Raw genomic sequence first — 19,657 nt, forward strand, 5'->3', positions numbered from 1 at the left:
CGGCAGGGCATCCGGAAACCGGCCTTGTGAGGTCCGAGCAGAACGTGTGTAAACGCTATCGCTTTCTGCGGTGCCATTGTTGAAACGCCTGAGGCCGGTATACAATTATGAAAGCAGCTCGCCTGACAAGAATTGTCTCCGTAGTGTGTGTACTATCGCCGTGCGCTTGTTGTCCTTGCAAGGAGCGGTTTAATTTAGTTGTCATAATTGAGGACGAACCGACGTCTTCAATTCACTGCTTGCCAGTTGTTGGTGAGGCTTCTTGCGATGCGTCATCGCATTTTCTAAATTAGTTTTATATGTGGATCGACTCCCCCCCACCACCACCACCACCATTTTCTTTTTTTTTTCTTTTCAGGAGCCACCATTTCGCAAGACGTCGTCCTCGCTCGGTTTCTCCATATCGAAGAACCCGTGAGTTACATCTCAATCATTCATCTAATCGATCACGCATCTTGTGTCGAGCGCCTTAGTGAAATGGTATCTATATTGTGCGAATTCGGTGGTCGATAAGTATCTTTTATTTTATTTGCTTAGTGCATATGATATATTAATCTTGACAACCTGCGTGAAATTATTACATTGTTTGCTAGGGTGTTGCAAAAGTCCTACTCACAAAGTGGTATACGGGAGAGTAACGTCCGATACATAAATGTTTTTATCTTTTAGATGTACTATTAGGCGCGCTTTACATGATTGTAATATTGCATTTTATTGCCGGGTTGTATAATTTAAAATTACGTTTGTTGTTGCTTTTTTTTAATTTTCAATAATTTTTCTAGAATGTGACATAAATTGAAAATTGGCTTCCAAGAGATTTGAACTCGTACTTTTAAATGCAAGGAACCTTACGAAGATACTTACAGTGGTTGCCGAGAGAAAAAATTTCTTCGATTCCATGCACTTAGCTCCCGAGGAAGACCAGCGCGCCTGTGCGTGAATGGGATATAGATAGAGGAACAGTAATATTTGTTAGGTGCACAAACTTTGATTTCACTTCGTTCATGTTGTTCGAACGTTGCGTTCAGTCAGCCTTTCTTTGTTTATCGCCGTTGGTTTTTAGTTCGCCGCGCCGGAAACGCACGTCATTTTTCTGCTGACCGACCGCATAACACACCCTGTGAGGTTATATCGTCTTCACTCTTTCTTTTGAAGAATGGTTTAATTGTAGTGCGAACTTTTGTAATAGCTGCTTGCCTTTAATCTGAGATTCTGACCGTGAAAGCTTTCTCTCTTTCGGCTACGCACATTCGCGTACAAGTTGGTTGCACTGCACTGACATTCTGTGGCCTACTATGTGTAGCCCGTTTGAACGTCAGTGCGAGGCTTTTCGTCCCGCGTCGCTTGCTTGCTGTTGCCGAGCATGGCGTGCAGCGAAGTTTCGCATCGTTTCGTCAGCTTTGCATGGGCGCGGGCAACCACTGTGTTGACGAGTTAAGTTGCACCTGGGATGGAATCGCGGCTACAAAGCGATCCGCTTCTCCCCGTCAAGGACGAGCGGACGCGGGGCGCCGTCTCGCCTGATGGCCGGCGGTACTCTCTTCCGCACCTTGTACAGCCCGGCGTTGCACCTTATTTTGTTTTGTTTATCTTGGGTTAGCCCTTTCGCCATAATTGGTTCCCGCGTGCGCGATGCCGCTGCTGCAATCGCGTCTTTCCCAGGGCGTTCGCTCTCTACGTCGGCGGCGCTGGCTTCCGGTGATTGGCTCGCGGAAGAGGCCAATCAGTGTTTCGATGAAGCAGGATGCTTCTTCTCCACGCGGCACTTCGCGCGCGAGAGAGGCCGCCGAGGCAGCTCTCGAAACTCCCTGCGACTTCCTGAAGCATTTGGAGACTTGCTTGCGGAGGCTAGACGGGGCAAGTGGAGCCCGCCTCCTGAAGTCATGGGTTCGCGGCACTGAAATATTTCTATCTCGACTATTAATGAACCGATTTGAATTTTTTCTTGCTGCAGAAGAACGTGCCACAGAGGGCGCGTAACAAGTTCCAGCGTGTAACCTAAATTTGCTATGAGTACATGCCTAATGGCCGGTCGTCTATCTGAGATGGCACCAGCTGGCGCCACGTTGTACACAAACTGACAAAATAGTTCGCTTATTTGACGTCGCCTGTTCCTGCGGCGAGCGTCGGCGTTGCCCCTCGTAACCAAGCGAACACGGCGAATGATGAAATCGAACGCGAAGCGCCGCGGGAGATGAAAGACGGTGACAGCGGAGAGCGCCAGGGGGAAAGTGGATGAGGATGATGCAGCAGAATCATGAAGTGGAGGGGAGGCAATGGCGAAAGCGTGAGAAGAAAAGCATAGTGCCGCGCAAGACGGGCTTTGCGGGAACGATGGCTACGAGATGGCACAAGAGTAGCGCGCATCGTCTGTATGGGAACAAAGCGCTGCATGAGCGGAGGTCTTTCTGCGGCGGCTGCCGTGAATCGCGACCGCGCGTCACCCACGGGCCGCCTATCGCGATCTCCCGATTAACGAAGCAGTCGCGCCACATTTCGCTCCTCTTGCAACGTGCCGCACGAGACAGATTGTCCGCGCCAGCCAATATCGTGAAGCGAAAACACGTATACAGCTGCGCTCAAATTTCGATGTAGGGAGTATCGTAATCGTCGGTGAACAATTTTTTTTCTTGCACTAACTAAACGAAAGAAAACAAGGTCGTTCGGAAATAATGACTTTCTTTAATTCACTCAATAATAATAATAATAATAAAAAAAGAACAGTGGCCTTTCTATTTCGCTTGTGCTGCAGGCGATGACTAGAAGGAAAACAACATCGTGCCTATCGGTTAGGACCGAATCCACGGCCTCCGTGTGCCGCCTCCACCCTCCTTGCGATTCCGCTATGCCTATGTTCGGTTTCTGTGTCGATAGTCCACTGCACACAGCAAGCCCCTAATTTTATTCGTTTTCAAATGTTTGCTCTCCCTTAACGTTCGCGTATCGATCGCGTCCTTCGTGGGCACGGCTCGCGTGTCCACCCGGCGGCGAGCCGGTTGCGCCGCTCGCGGTTACGACTCGGGCGCTGTTGCGTCATGCCCGCGTCGGGTTGCGCTGGGTCATTACACAAGAGGCTGCGGGAGGTTGTTAGCCGTCTGACTCCACTAATCTAAGCGGAAACAAACTGCGGCGGCAGCGAATGGCATTGCAGTGGGGATTAACTTTCTTGCTGGTGTCAGCCCGAAACGTGCTGACATTGGGGCGCCTGTTTAGCGGCGTCAGGGGCCGAGAGGAAGCGTGGGGCAGACGGTACCTTGGCCGGTCACATCGCGCCTTATTAGGGCGCAGCGAGTGAGGTCGCTTTACCAAATCGGTGCGGGAAGTCGCGCTACGCGCTTGCCATTTCGTACTAAACACCGCCTCACTACACTTATCACGGGAATAATATAGGTCCTTCCCCTTAGCGAAAATGACAGCAGCCTAGGGGAGCTCACTAACGAAGGAAAAGAAAACGCTAAAGAAAGCCGTTTCGGCTGCCGTCACTTTGTGCACCATACGTGTTTGCGGCCATCGACAAACGGACATCTGTATGTGTTCTAGCACATCCCTGTCTCTTCAGTAGCTGTCGACGCGAATCAGCGTGGCCGGACGCGTCCCGACGTCGAAGGTCTCGACATTGGTATCTGCGGCGTGTGGTGTTGTACGTGTTATTTCGGGTAATTCGCCATATTCGGGCCACGGCCGCACTGTGTGAACGTGTTGACCATAGCGCAACCCTCTTACATTGTTGCCGCTACGAGCGCGTGCTCTTGCGCAGCGCAGGGGCGACGTACGAATGGTGACTGCGTCTTGAGAATCAGTTGTACGCTGGCGGTCCGCCGATACCGGGGACGCCCTCGTTGCGCCGACGCGTGTTTTTCCTTCCGTTACCTGCGTCCCGAGAAAAAAATCACCCGCCGCGTAGAAACTCGATAACCGGCGCCCCCTCCCCTTCTCTCGTTCCGCGAGCCGTCATAAAACGCTTCGGCGCCGTCGAAGGACGGCGCCGAGAAACATTCTTTGAGGAAGCCTTCTCCCTCCTCTTCCCACTTTCTTCGTCTTCTCGTAGCGTCTCCCAGTGACCTGGTCACCCGTGTGCCTGCCACGTCTGATGCTACTGCAGCCTTGACGAAATGCCAGGCAGTGGCACATGCCATTTGCAGACTTACCTCAAAACTTTTTACAGATATTATATAAGATAGTGCTGCTGTAGCCTTGCAGCATAAGACACAATAGATCAGAATGTTCTACATCTTTTTCAGCCAGTGGAAGTAAGCAAATCTGGCATAATAATAAAGTCACACTGAGAAGTTTACTCCAGCTCCCAAGATCCATTGTCTCAAGGCATTAACAACATGCATTTGTGGTTTTGCCCCACTCTGCTGGCGTTTGTAAATATTTCTTTTCTCTGTGGCTTCTTTTATGATTGCAGATCTTCTCCAAATGAAAGCATCCTTCAGCCGCCATCTCTTGTTGAGAAGATGTCATCATCAGAGTCAAGCTCCAGCGACTCTGATGACTCCTCCTCTGCATCAGGCTCGGGAAGTGACTCGGAAAGCTCGGACAGTGAAGGCTCTGCTCCAGAGACAAGCAGAGAGGTGGGCTTGGGCACCGGCCTCCCATTGCTTTTTATACTGGCTGTCTGAAAAATACTGAAGGTAACCTCTGCTAGCTTAGCATTAACCATTTTTTTGTTACTTCCTTGTAGTATGCTATGGTAATGCAAAAGGTCCTTACCGTAAAGTACTACACAGCTGTCCATAGGCATGTTATCACCTATGCCCATTTATTAGACATTGTATATGACACTGCACATTTCAAGCGAACACTGTTCTCGGGGCACCTCCAACTGATGCCACCCTGCTGTTGTCAGAATGGGCCAATATGCTTTCAGGCTGCAGAAAACTAGTGTGTACAGGGAAAAAAAAAAAACTGTTAAAGAAGACTTTATTTAATATCGGCTAAAAAAGCTGTCCTGCTTGTCTGATTTTAACAAGGGCTGACTATGTTGCTGTCCTCCAGGGAGTGTCTTCTTTTCTTATGCAGCCAAGCACCCAGAGCTGGAAGCTTGCTGACCTCATTGAGAAGCGCAGCTCTCCTGCGGGTTTGGGAGCTGGCTTGGCCCCCATGGGTCAGCAATCGCGAGCCGAGGATTCCCTCGTGGATGAGGACTCCTTCACGCCCATCCTCTCCCAGTACCCGAACAGGGATGCCGACCTCGGCCTCATGCTCAAAAGGTCTGTACTTTTTCAGTAGTGAATGTTTTCCTGGCTGGCTTGTTTATATGCAATGCGGAAAACAGAGATTCCTCAGACGTGGCTTCAAAGATTGCGTCATGCTGGCTTTGCTTTCATCGTTGCAGCTATGAAAAAAACTCAGCCATGTTTTCTTCATTTTTCTTTTTTGTTATATCGTCACATGTGCTCTTTATGATGCCTTCATAAATCATTGGAAAGAGTGTATACATAACATGATTTGCATATTATGTACTTTGATAAGTTTGATGATACTAGCATACTTTCAACTCTAGTGCAATGAAATGTATCATATGTAGCACAATTTTGTGGTTGTTTGATCAGCGTTTAATAGAACTTGCAGCATTTCTGCACTAGCTAGTGGACAACAGTTACATAGTATGAAGGTAACACGATAGAGTGTGTCCCAAAATGCCAGCATTTTTTTTATCACATCTGCTGCTGGTATGCTGTGAAGGCTATGTCGCTAAATGTGATTTAGTGAGAACACAAGCTCTTGTTGGCTCCAAGCTGTCAATGCATGTATTCTTTTCATCCAAGGCATTTGAGAAAATACTCTGTTACAATGTCTTTTTCTTCCTGGTGCTTGAATGTGTGGGTTGCAAAGAAAACTAAATCATGCCAATTTTCTTTTTTTATTCACTGTGTTCATTTTGGGATGTTTGCAACATCGAATAAACCTGTATGCTATGCAGGTACAGGGGGACTAGAAATGCGAACAGCAGAGCACGCAGCCTGGGAGCATCATGCCATGCTCTCTACCAACCAGTTCCAAAAAGCTAGGCCCCTGGTGTGGTTAGGCCCTAGATTTAGATACTTCACATATGCGCAGCTTTTGAAACCTCCGTTAGGCCGCGTTCCGTGGAGTGCCACATGTGGCTGCTGGACAAGCTGCTTGCACATGCGCGTTGAAAGCCAAAGGCGGGGCCCTGCGGTGTATTGTCTGTTACTGTGACGGCATGCACAAAACCTCAGCGCGCCTGCGCAAGTATAGTTCTCCTGGTGGCTGCCTGTGGTGTGCCGCGGAGCACGGCCTTGCACTCATGTTCTTCTCCTAAGAGTGGACGACCCTTTATGTGCTAGTTTCTAAGATTATATGAATTGCACACTAAGTGCTGTCTATCACCATCAAAGTCAAAAGCATCGTCATTTAGAGCTTGATTCTGGCATACATGCAACTCTATAGGTAGAGGCTAAAAGCAGAGGCACATACAAATTTTACAGCTGCTTTTAATGGCAAATCTGCTGTGTAGCTTTTGTCAGAATACTAAAGGTTGTGAGGTTGCATTTGTTTAAGGAAACAATTTACAATAGTGAAATACCGGCTGTATAAAGCCAGATGTCAGGAAGAAACAGGTTAGTCTTAGCAGTACTTTCTGATTATAAGGCAGAATACTGCAAATAAATTATGCCAGCATGCTTATGATGAACAGTATGCTCAGACTCAACATGAGTAGAGAACATGAGCAACAATATTTTGTCCTTTTTGAGGGTTGGAACACAGCATCTGACTTCCACATTGTCTTGCTTTTCAGTCCCAGCCCACAAGGCCTGGACCTGATTCGCTCCCCTGTCACGAAGCCGTCAAATTTTCTTCTTTCCCCGGTGCACTCAAGCCCATCCCGGAGTCCACCGCCCTTGACCAGCCACGCAGGGGCGGCTCCACGTAGTCCGTCACCTCCGGACCACCAACCTGCACCTCTGACGGCGAGTGTAACGGCCGCTTTGTCTGACGACGAAGGTCCTTGCCAGGTGCAGAATGGCAGGATAACCATGAGGCTAGGCAAGCAGCAGCCGACACAACCCAAGTCAGAACCTGAGCCCCCAGCTACCAAGCAACAGCCAGAGCCAATAAAGCGGTCATGGCCATCCAAGGCTGCCAAGAAAGAGACTAGTCCCAGCCTGGCCCCACCCCCAAGGAACAAGACACCTGTCACCCCAGTCCTGCCTGCAAAAACTGAACCGGTGGAAGGCGATGTCACGGCCAGGGAACCCACGCCCATTGGCATTACTCCAGCAGTCAATCGGACGACTTCAAAGCGGAGTCATTCGGACCGCTACAACGAAAAACGTTCCAAAATTCACAAGCCACGCTTGGTGCTGTCTGACTCGTCCAGTGATGATGAGGCACCGCCTCCTCCATCGGCTGTGGGGAGGCTGTCCTCCAGCGAGGACAGCAGAGTTGATCAACGAACTTCCGCCAAGGCTGCGCCATCGCGTGTTCGGCCACCAAAGCCATCCCGTGGTGATTCTAAAGTGCACAAGGATGAGCTGGTTGTACCCAAGAGGGAAGGGATGGGCATGCCAAGGACTCCTCCTGAACCTCCGTCACTGTTGTCTCCCATTGGGCAGCGCAGTGGCAGTGAAGTTCGGGACAGTGCGCCTGCCTCATCGGATAGCATGGTTGTCTCCATTGCCTTAAGCCGCCTCCTTCGGTTGCCTGGCCAGCTAGTGAGGCAACAGCCGTCTCCATCCCTCTCAAAAGAGCACCCGTTGGACGCAGGGCCGGCTGTGCTTAATCAGAAGCCCGATGTGTCAAAGCATAACTTGTGTAGTAGTGCAGTGTCTTCCCCAGTGAAGGGCAAGTCAAGCTCGAAAAGGAAAAGTTTGCCGGACGAGGACAGGGGAAGCAGAGAGCAGGAAAAGAAGCGGAGGGTGTCAACTAGCTCCAGTGGCTCGTTACGAGTCAAGAGAGAGTGAGTGAGAGCCTGGGATGTGATTGCTGTAGTGTGGTTCTAATGTCACACACTGAAAGTGCTAGAGCCAGTTTATGAATATTTGTAGTCGAGGGCACATGCCTGAATCGTTTTGAGTGCAGTGACTCAGCCTCATTGCACCCACTGACAAAAGCTAAAATAATCTCTGATGCTTTCTTGACCAGCTGTTTGTTGCTGCAGGAAACACGGTATTATATTACTTGCACAAAGTTAAAACATCTTGAATAAATCAGACCAACTCTGTGTTAGCTGTAATGGTGGCTTTGGAAAATGCTCCTTCTATGGCGATTCATGGTGTACAGTCGACTTCCACGAATTCGACCATGATGGTACGGACGATATTGATAGAATTATCTGGCTGGTTGAATTAAACAAGATGCAGAGGGAATTGCAAAACACACCGCTGATTCATTCGGCAGTATTTGGCAGATCTTAGCCCGCCCCTGTATCAAACGCGTGTCCGTTTTCTGTGTATCCAAAGTATAAAACTAGCATAGCAATACCGTTAAAGCGCCTAAACAAAGTAGAACTCTAACGTGCACCTGACATTTAGCAAGAAAAGTGGGCAACGGACTGTGTCCTTGCCCTGTGGCGTTCGGTTTCCTAAAGTCGGCTTTGCTGCAATACAGCTGTTTTGCGGCAAAGCATACAAATTTTGCGAATGCGGTTTCTGGTTCAGTTTTTCTGGAGGAAAATAAAGGTACGCGTTAGAATCGGGTAAATACTGTAATAAGGCGGTTGTGAGCTACTATTATTGCTTGCAAATCATCCTAGGGCAGACTAACAATAGGCATTTTTGACAGGAGGTTGACGTGTGTTCAGCGCATTCGCCGTCCCTTGAGCTGTGCTAAGACAGATGCTGCCATTAAAGGGGTCGCTTTTCTGGTCATTTAGGGGTCAGGCGCTTGCATGCTGACTGGTAAAGTTCAAATTACCCAGTGAAGGCCAATTCTAGGATTGAAGTAACGAAAATTTGGTCGCATAGAAATTAAAGGGCGCTGGCTGGAACCTTTAGTCGGGTTCAAAATAATCGAAATATTGAATTAACAGCAGCAAAATTAATGGAAGTCTGCTCTTTGGGCTCACTGAATGTATGCGCCAGTGATTCAGAATTGGCAAAGGTTTGCATGCCATAATGGTTTTCCAAGTTGCTTTGCTGTAGCCAGTAATGTGTCACATTGGTAAGGGGATCAAGAGTACATGCTGGCTGGGCAGGAGGGTCTTCAGAATGCAGCGTTAGTTGGATTATCTGTGACACGACAGCCATGCACACTGATCGTTTCCCATGTGGATATTGTGCCGTGACATCACGACACAGTATCCTCCTGAGAAACAAAGCCGAAATTGGTTCTAGGATAGCTGTTATGTTAAATTATTTATGGTGCTATGAGGCTTGTCACTATTTTTCTAGAGCTTGGAGGTCTAGGACCTTCATTTAAGACTCAAAGAAATAGAATATTCATAAATATCATGTCAGTACCCCAGTTAATACTGACTCAAATGAAGCACCATATGTACTCGTGGAAAGGCCGCCCTCGTGTAAGAGCCGCAGCCCCACTTTGGAGGACAAAATTTCGGGGAAAAGTTTTGTTCTGTTGCCACTAGGTGACGCTAGCTGCTTTTCAGTCGACGCCGCTGCGCCATTATTTCTTCATATTGCGCGTCATCTCTGCTGTGTTGGCAGTGTTTCCAGTCAGATCGGTGGAATTTCGCCCCTAGAGAAGGGAGCCCTGTTTGGGTCGGCGCTGGCCAGGGACGATGGGCCAGCATCTGATGTCGTTTACTCCAGCGTTATGTCATTTGTGCCTCTCTTACCCTCTGCTACCGTTGCAGAAACAGTATGAACCTCTAGCAGGCCATCATCGGCCTGATTAGTGTAAGGGCCGCATGCAGCAAAGTTTCTAGAAAGAAGGTGCAGCCCTTGTACAAGTATATACGGCAACTGAGTGTCGTTTGTAACCTAGTGCCGATATTTTTTGTGTTCTGATTTACTTGTTATTGATGGTCAGTCATGTAACTCTCTAAATATTGGTTTTACTGCCAATGTATCAGTGTATTAGTCCACAAGTTCAGATCACCTTTTGAAGCCTGTGAGGCAGTTAATCTGGCCAGTTTACATCTTCCTCCCTAGCTCTTTCTCTGGCTCTAGAAAGTCCATGAAAGTTTAAAAAGACTGACATCATCTCATCTTGATCGAGTGCATCATCGCTGTGGCTTTTGAATACAGTCAAAGCTGGATATATTGAATCTGAAGGGGATAACAAGAAGGTTCGATATATAGGTAATTCAATACATACAATAAAAATTTTATTACAAAAATTTTCAAACGGATTTTACGGCTGTTTTTCTACACAATAATTCGTTATATGTAGGTTCGATATATGCAGGTTTGACTGTACACTGCAAATTAACAGGCACCGGGCATAATATGCATCAATTTTTTTTATTTCACATAGCTCTGAAAAAAACATTGCTTCAAAATAGAGACTGCACCAGAAAAAGAAATGCTTTTTAGTTTTTAAGCGTTCTCTGACAAAATCTACACTTCAAAACTGAAACAGTATCCATCAAATCATTACTTAAGGCGTTTATAAGTATTTTTTTCAATACTATCGATATCCAGGGATCACTAAAGAGAGTATTGGTTGTGTGATGTGCTCATGGTGCACTTCATCTAGTTGCTAATATTGGTGATTATAGCAATAGAGGTAGGGAGGCAGTTTCACTTTTTTGTAGTGCATAGTGTGAATAAATAAAAGCAGGTACAACTGCAACATGGCAGTACATGATATTGAACTCACTGTCATTATGCACCAGTAGCCAAAATTACACAAGGTTTGTTTTACTCCTGCTGTTATTAGTAACTTGGTTATGATGGCACGGAACCTGTCAGTCCTTGTAGTAGTGAGTAGTAGTGATTCGCTAAAGCAAATTTCGCCAGTATAGTTCAAAAACTACTCTTAAGTGTCTCCCTTGAGGTGCTAATTTTGTTTGTTTGTTTTTTTCCTTTGCACAATTTTTTGCCACAGGTCAGTTGAACTGCCACGGCCAGATGATGAATCGGAGAGCCGGCAAGAGTGGCCAGAGCCTCTACGCTCATGTGACAGCCCAAGCAGTTTGAGTTCATACTCAAGTCAGCGGAGTGGCGCACGGCAACACCGTGGGCGCCCCTCTTCATCCAGCAGGAGTCGCTCTGAAAAAGGCTCAGCGTCTCGGAGAGAGACAACGCCTTCTAGTGAAAAGTCCAAGAGGCACCACAATCACCACCGGGACAAGAAAGAGTCATCGGGCTCAAGAACCCGGTCCCACTTGGATGGGGCGTCATCGTCGAGCAAATCTCGGGCCGCACCTGATGATCCAAGCTCCGACCCCAGCGCCATGGCAGGCAGCACAGATGTCGTTTCTTCTAGTCAGGTGAGAGCCCCTGTGTTCAGGTCTATTTAGTATTCCTGCACTGGTTGAATTGCTCACATCACATTTGTTTGTTCATTGTAATTTTTATGCAGAATTCAGTTTACATAGTTGGCATGGAGCTCATGCCACTGCTTGTGCAAATGCGGAAAAAGTGCAGTGAATTGCATTTGTGTGCAGTTAAAAAAGCTGGCATGTTTCCTTCAGTGGGAGAATGAATTATACTACCCGTTTTTATGTGAATCAGTTGAGAAAGTTAAGTGGTGGTGGCCATATGTTTAGCATGACAAATTTAGGCCAACAATTGCTCCATCTTGGGTGTCGTTACACTGTATTTAAAAAATAACGGTTCAAAGAGTCATTGTCACTATGAATACACAATGTAGATGTGGTACTTCCTTACAATTAATTGCATTGGGCCTTTCCATAAACATTAGGTGTTGCAGGCCTACACGCGGAATGCCCCTTTCTTCTATGCCCTCAAAGAGTATTGAGCTTTCAACATAGTAGCATGGCTAAGGTGCACTGCATCACTGTTGGAAGAGCAAAACTAAGCAGGGGCATATGTCATGGTAAATAGACATGATGGTGCTTGAGCAGACCAAGTTGTCATAGGTCACCACAGAAGAGAATCTTTTTTCGACACAGTTGCTTGACACAATTGCCATGCAAGCCATGTGTCTGGCCTGGCAGAATTTAGTGTACAATTGACTGTAATTAATTTAACCTCAACAAAAATAACGGAATCGGTCTAGCTATATGGCAGGTCGAAATAAAGAGGTAGAAAGACATCTGAACACACCGATGCTTCGTTTGGCATTATTTGCTTGATCCTAACACACCCTTGAACATAACACTCACTCGGTGTTTTAGGGGTTCATAGTATAACATGCAGATCTAGTACGCTCATATGGCTGTTCACTAAAATCAAGTCCCTAGGCTATTGTTATTCGTCGAGCTTGAGTCGTGTGCTTTGACTTCATATGCTTAATCTTGTTTATGTTAAAACATATTCGATAACTTTAGGGTGCATTCCAAACTGTTTTGCAGGTGAATTCTTGGGAAGGGCTACTGTCGAGCTCGGATCAGAGCGAAGTGCACGGGCATGAGACACCCGGTAGCCGCATGGGATCGCTGGGCAGCGGGGGGATGTCGTCGGCCATGCCGGTTGGGACTGGAGGCCTTCTGACGGTGAAGAAGGAGGAGCCCGCCGACGGGCATAGCCAGCGGGGCAACCCATCCCAGCTCCTGTCATACAACTCGCACCGAGAGTGGGAGTCAAAGTAAGTGTTCTGGGCTGCTGCGCCATTGATGCTGAAGGCTCAGCTCATCAATTCGTTTTTGTTGTTGCGCCAGATTAACTGGTACAAATCAGTTGGCACCTTCTGCAGTGGCTATGGCATTCTTCTACTGAGCACAAGGTCGTGGTTTAATTCTCGGCCCCAGTAGCCGCATTTCAGTGGGGGCAAAATGCAAAAACACTCCTGTGCTTAGATTTAGATGCACGTTCAAGAACCTCAGGGGATCTGAATTATTGTGGAGCCCGACACTAAGGCGTTTCTCATAGCCCCAGTGTCGTTTCAGAATGTCAAACCCAATCAATCGAGGTGGGTGGTCAAATGATGGTAGCACTACGGCATTCCTAACTTGTTAATGGCCTTCAATGGGCCATTTTCTTTGGCATTGGCACTGGCTTCAACATTTTCATGGATGATGCTTCTTTAGCTAAAATGCATGCACTAATTATTTGTTGATAGCTGGTTTTGTGGCTACATCAAAGGATGCTGTCTGTGTATTTCACTTTTATGGTCATTGCCAGAACATTTATTGAACTATTGGAGGTGCTCATTTGCGAGGATCAACTTTTATGAGAACAGGGAAAAATTTTGTCTGTTCTTGATAGTTAGATGCAGGGCATCACTTTTGACTACAGTAGAATCGCAATAATATGATCACGCCTGATAACAAATTTCAGGATGGCACAAAACTTTCTAAAGTCCCTACCCAAGTCCATTAGCTCACACATGCTAAATTTTGAAAAGTTGCAAACTGCTTTTCACGCTGCGGCAGATGATGTGAGATGAATATCCTTATCTTGTGAAAGGCACGTCCTTATCAGCATCAGTGAGCAGCTTTGATGCAGCAACTAAAGTTCAAGATAACCAGGCATATCTTGAAATGTTAACTTGAAAACATGTGAAGTGTGCAGCTCGCGGCTGCCAAAATGTGCTTGAGACAAGCGCGCCAGTGATTCAAATTTGCGTCAGCCAAAAGGAATGCTCCCCGCGTGCCACTTGAGTGCAGTAACGAATTGCGAGTCTAGTTCTCCCTTTTGCCGCACTTGCTTTTGTTGCTTTTATTTCTGCATGGAGAAATACAGCACTGCGACTGTCTGAATTTCCAGTCTCTCGCATTTACTTTGCCACCAAGACAACAGCACTGCATCAACGGAAAGCCACGCTCACTCGTTCAGTGGTGCGATAGCACCTCCCGAAGCCCAATTTTGTTTCCGATTTCAAAGACAACACACTGTAAAGGTGCAATTTTCTCAAATTGCTTATTTCTTCTATATATTTTGCCATGGGATAAAAGAAAATCTTAGGATTGTGTGAAAAAATATTGAAAGTCTAATTATTAGACCACTTCATTGCCACGTCTTCTCTCCTTGATTTCCTAATATTTTAAAATGTTTGCTGGTGCTATGAATTTCGGGGGATACAAGTTCCTGCGCTGTCCCCAAGAGATTCATATCAGCGAGATTCTACTGTATTTCTGAAAAGTGACTGAATATTTTGCTTGTCTGTCTTACTCTTCATGTCTGCTATTAGTGGATCCTGAAAAGGTGCTTTCTCCCTAAAATGTGTGCACTTCCTCTGGCATTGCAGAAATGGCAGCTCGGACTACTTTCTGTGTGAGGCCAAGCGGTTGAAACATGAGGCCGATCGGGAAGTGCACCGCACAGCACAGGCGGTCAAGTATTTAGAAGCGGTGCTCTACTTCATCCTAACGGGCAATGCCATGGAGCACGGTCGTGCCGACCCTGAAAATGTGTACCGCATGTACAAGGAAACACTCATTCTCATCAAGTAAGTTAAAGTGCAAACCTGGCTCTCACGTAGAAATAGCCGAAAGTGCAGATGCTCTTGTTTCATAATGATTGTCAATTTGGTCTGTGCAAGGAGGCACTAGCATTTTGCTTTCAGTCCCATGTGTTGATTTCATAAAAGCAGTACTTCAAAGTTAATTGTCTTCTCGAAGACGTGGCACACTGTTTTAATTGGGTTTCTTTGTTTTAACTATGAACCAAGCCTGATGTAAAGCTTGTGTAATATTTGCCAGATTTTGTTCATACAGTTATTCAGTCAGAGCCTATCACTCTGCATTCCACTTAGCAATGCATGTTCTGTAGACCTCCAATGGTGTATGTCATCATTGACATATGCTTGTTACGAGGCCTTTTTAAGCCCATTGTTAACTTGTCCAAGTGATAACTAATGATTTGCATTTACAACACACCATACAAAATTTATACTAAAGGGGCCCTGAACCACCCCCTCGGGCTTGGTGAAATGACATAGTCTGCGGGTAGCGCATGCAGGGCTGCTGTGAACGTCTCAATCGACCCCCTTTTTCTCTGGTACCCCCTTTATTTCAAGTTCGTCTCAGTCAAGTTTTGTTGTCATACGTGGTGCTTGGAGCTCTCAAGCAGATTGCGAAATCACCTTTCTCTTAAACACCGTCTTTTCAACAGAATGCCCTGTCCTCACTCTCTTCTAGATGCACTATTTTGTCATCGGATGCATTATTTCGTCATTCCCTTAGACGGCTGCTATTGGCCGATAGCTGACATCGAGCTGCGGTCGGCTACATGGCGTAGATACTGGGGCCGCCGCGGGGTGCCGCCACGAGTCCACTGGCTAAGCGCGCTGCGGCTCACTGAGGACAACCACGTTTGGCTTATGTTTAGCGTATCGTAGGCACCAAAGGCGGAAATTGTGGCCTCTTTAAAATGAAATTTTAACTATGTGCCACGGTGACGTTCATGAGGCGCCACGATGTGGGCACGCCCCACTGTGCCTTCGCAGCGCAAGGCATTGAAGAAGGAATGGGAGCACAGTGGAGGCCGTGTTTGATTGCCAATAACACCACCTCTGCTGAACGCATTGAAGTACTTCTTGCGGCCAAGTATTTTTGGAATCCCTTTCCCCATTTCAATATAAAGTGGTTCAGGGCCCTTTTAACACTGTTACGCAGAAGGCCGAATGGACAGGACTTAATGTAAGCAAGAAAACAACACACGACACAGGTGTCGTGTGTTGTTTTCTCGCTTAAGTTCTGTCCCTTCATCGCTCTACGCCACAGTTTCAATTACCATATTTACTCGCATAATGCTCGCACTCTTTTTGTAAAAAAAATTGACGCAAATTCAGGGGTGTGACCATTACGCAAGTTAAATTTCCCGTAAAAAGGAAAACATTTTTTTGATCCCCCGTTTGCTGCGGGATGACAACAGCTCAACAAACAGGCGGCTTCCTCTGTAACAGTGTGGGACACCAAAACAAAAATGGCCGCTGGCAGAGCAAGCGGAACGCGCCCAACGCAATTTTTTTTCTTCTCGTGAGTACGTGTATTGAAACAGTTTCTTCCGTATCAGTAATGAATAATATCGTTAATATCGGCAAGTTTGCGACAATAACATAGCCATGTCCACTTTGAGGGGACAGAAACAGAGATGGGCGCCCTTAGCTGCCAGAGACATAGAAATACATGGCGGGCATGCTGCGGAAACTGCGGCATTTGCCTTCACTGCTATCCTTATACGTCACGTTTCAACCAAGGGTGGGCGAATATGGTAGCTGTGTCACAAGCGTCTGCGTATGAATAGGGTACACTTCTAGCATCGTGTAAATGTGGCCACTATCGTTGCCGCTCGCGATTTGTTGCATGCCCACGAGTGCAGACGAGAGGAATCGAAAGGTGCCTTTTTTGTTGTTGTTGACCAAAACCATTATAACGCCTACAAGTAACAAAGCCAAGGTAAGTTTGGTTGTAGCTTCTTTTTTTTTTTTCTTCATGGAAGTGCAGAAAGTGATGAAAGGAAGGGAATGGAGTATCTGCTTAAGAATGTTTGGTGCGTGTAGACCGCTTGGTATGTCTTCGAGAGCCGTTTGCGTAGCATTCGACACATGGTAAGCACGATCATCATTAGCTAGACTTGGCACACAACATATCGCTGCGACCAGTTTGAGGTGTGATCATTACACAGGAAAGAAAAAAAATAGAATTTTGACGACAATATTCAGGGGTGCGATCATTACGCGAGTGCGATCATTATGCGAGTAAATACGGTATGTCGAACCAACTAGCCCACTGTGAAATTTCCCAAAATGTATTTGTGCTTTGTATCAAATACATCACCGTCGCTCATACACATGGCTTGAATTGTAAGCTGCTCATTACAGGTCTGTTACGCTTATTCAACAAGCATGCAGTGGTCACTAATCCACTGTCATTTTCTCTTCGCAGGCACATTTCATCAAAATTTCAGAAGCTCCAGAATGATGCTTATGGCAGCATTGACAACAAGCTTGCCATACTTAGGTGCGTACTGACACTTTTGTATTTTGTGTTGTTCCTCTGCCATCTGCACTTTGCCAAAGAGCCCCTTAACAGGCTCGCACATTCTGTACGAGCAAGTGTAATTTGTGGTGCTGCTATTCACGGACACCTTTCAAAATATTGCTCTACTAGTTCATTCAATTCTTCATTTCCTGTTCCAATTACTCTCACTATTTGAGTGCTACAGTGCATGCTGTTAACCCGTTATGTGTTTTATTATTTTGGCCAAAAGTGACCTTATCTTGCATTCTTTCTTTTTCTTTTATGGTTCTTTTTTAAAATTCACTGCATCGACGACCATTCTAAAGCTTTTTCAACCAATTTGCTGTTAAAACGTTAAAACGCTGCACCACTGCCAGACGAAGTCAATGTTGTCTTCACTTTCCGAATCATCATATCCACTAGAAGATGCGATGGTAGGGCTATTGTCATCCTCTTCGCTCGAAAAACAAGACTCTAGTGCATTGCTTTCACTCTCAAAAGTTGAGCAGTGGCTTTCTTTTGCACGCACGACTCACATGCAAGCTGTCAGTGCAGAGCAGACTCCATCATTCTAAATCTACCAAAAGTACCAAAAGGCACAAGAAGTGCGCGATTACAAAAATGCGGTCTTTGGGTATTGACGTAGTGCTGCCGTCGATGTAGTAGAAAACAAAGACCCCTATAAGCACGCTGCTCTAGCGCTGACGAAAAGACTGCCATCTATGTTGTAGAACACAAGGACTGAATCAACGTGGCCTTCCAGGCACTGAACAATTGTTGACATCTATGTAATAAAACAAAAAAGAGTGAAATAAGTGCAGATTTTAATTGCTGGCACTGCAGCAGTCTGTGTAGTAGAAGAAAAACTAACTGGACTACCTGAGTTCGTCCAAATCGCTTTGAAAATGAAATTATTGCTGTTGACAAGCTGAGCTCATCCAAAACACTTAAAAGGGGTTAACCAACTGAGACCCTTGATGATTCTCGGTGTCATGAATTACCAAGCCGAGCACAACCACAACATTCGATGCAGTACTGAGCTTTAACTTCACAGCCTGTACTGTGTTGTACTTTGCTTCTTTAGTGTTCTTTCCAGATATTTTAAGCAACGTAATTCAAACCTTTTTTTTCAGTCTAGCAAGCTCGAAATTGATGAGGTTGACAACTTGTTAGCTGTTGAAATTGGCTATAGGTGTACAAGATTGATTTGTTCATCACTGTGCTAATTAGCTTTTGTAGCGCCTGTAATAAAATTTTGTAGTGTCATATTGCTTTACTGAATTCATGTCTTCTTAATGTACGCATTTTTCCTTCCTTTACAGCCTACGGTGTCAATCTTTATTGTACAAAAAGCTGTATGATTTGCACAAAAATGATGTCCGTGAGAACATGCGTGCCCTCACCGAGTTCCAAAAGGTGAGAGTCTAGTCTTGTATGTCGGATTTCTTAGGGTTACACTCGAACCCAGCTATATCAAACTTGCAATAAAACGCCTATCATTTCGATATAGAGCATAATTCGATATAAGCCTGCTTAAATAATTGGATGTCATAAAAGCACGTACCATTTATAAAATCACTTTATTGATGAAACTAGCTTAGTTTCGCATGAAATAAGTCTGCATTTTCTTTTGCTTGCAATTTTGCTGCCTGTGATGCACGCACTTCTTCGCATTGTCTAAGGAGTCTGAGCAGCTGGGGCCGCAACCTTCCGCATTCGCGCAGAAGCACCGGACTAGTGCGAGCGCATCAATCACTTCGGAGGATGCGGGCAAAGGACCGTCGTTGCTTTCCTCATTGTGCCCACTTTGACTTGTGCTCGGTACGATGTCGGCAATGTAGTCTTCGTTTTCGGGCTGTCCCGTGGTCGCGACAGCATCATTAGCACTCACAAACTTGTCCACCATTGATTCGTCAACAGCTTCTGGAAATTCTGACAGCTCGCTCCAAACTTCGGCAACACCGGCAACGGCTTCGTCGCATTCATCAGAATTTACAGTCATCACCGAGTACGTGGAAGCTGGCACGGCTGAAGCAATTTCGGATGAACCACTCGTACACGGCCGTGTGTACGCATCAGGTGCCACGAGCACCGGGTCGCGAGTTTGGCCGCTTTAGCCCTAATCTCCCCCAAAAGATCGTGCTGAGAGTGCTCCTTGGAATCTTGCACGCTGCGGGGACATCTGACTTCTCACCGCGTTCGACCCGATTTATGAGTTCGAGCTTCATGACGAAAGGCGAATTCTGCCGCTTCATCAAGGCAACACTGCGGGAGAAGGCCCACAAGGCGCACACACAATGAACCAGAAAAGCAGCGAGACAACTCACACTTGCGCCATCTTGCACGACGAGAGCACAAGAGCCTCTTATTGGCTGTCTGAGCAAGTGTTGCGGGCGGGCCAGGATAATTTTTTTGCACGGGGGTGTCGATGGCTCGTCCGAGGCAGTGCGGTCACGGTAGGGAGAGTGGTTGGATGGAGCTGAGCCGCCGGGCTTCCCCGCTATCGCGAGGGAAAGCCAATTTCTAGGGGCACTTTTCCGCTGCTTGATGTTCTATATATCAGGTTTCGTTGCTGTTCTTGTTCGATGTAAGCATAATTATTGCTATATATACTCATTTTAACTGTACCATGTCCAGAAATTGTTCGATATATAGAATGATTCGATGTAAACGGGTTTGGTATAGTCTTGTTCT

General features: G+C 46.4%; 1 protein-coding gene across 2 annotated transcripts in view; it reads left to right on the top strand.

Annotated features, from left to right (window-relative positions):
* Positions 1–19,657, top strand: part of LOC126536589 (uncharacterized) — a 209,698-nt gene that overhangs the window by 182,411 nt on the left and 7,630 nt on the right. For both annotated transcript variants that reach the window (XM_050183613.2, XM_050183612.3), the window contains exons 11-19: positions 359–414; positions 4,412–4,577; positions 5,026–5,216; positions 6,770–7,930; positions 10,981–11,365; positions 12,413–12,645; positions 14,248–14,448; positions 16,889–16,963; positions 18,286–18,379. In XM_050183613.2, the coding sequence (XP_050039570.1) occupies positions 359–414; positions 4,412–4,577; positions 5,026–5,216; positions 6,770–7,930; positions 10,981–11,365; positions 12,413–12,645; positions 14,248–14,448; positions 16,889–16,963; positions 18,286–18,379 (2,562 nt within the window). The remainder of the gene's footprint in view (positions 1–358; positions 415–4,411; positions 4,578–5,025; positions 5,217–6,769; positions 7,931–10,980; positions 11,366–12,412; positions 12,646–14,247; positions 14,449–16,888; positions 16,964–18,285; positions 18,380–19,657) is intronic.

The sequence above is a fragment of the Dermacentor andersoni genome, chromosome 4 (assembly GCF_023375885.2).
Source record: "Dermacentor andersoni chromosome 4, qqDerAnde1_hic_scaffold, whole genome shotgun sequence".
Classification (NCBI taxonomy): domain Eukaryota; kingdom Metazoa; phylum Arthropoda; class Arachnida; order Ixodida; family Ixodidae; genus Dermacentor; species Dermacentor andersoni.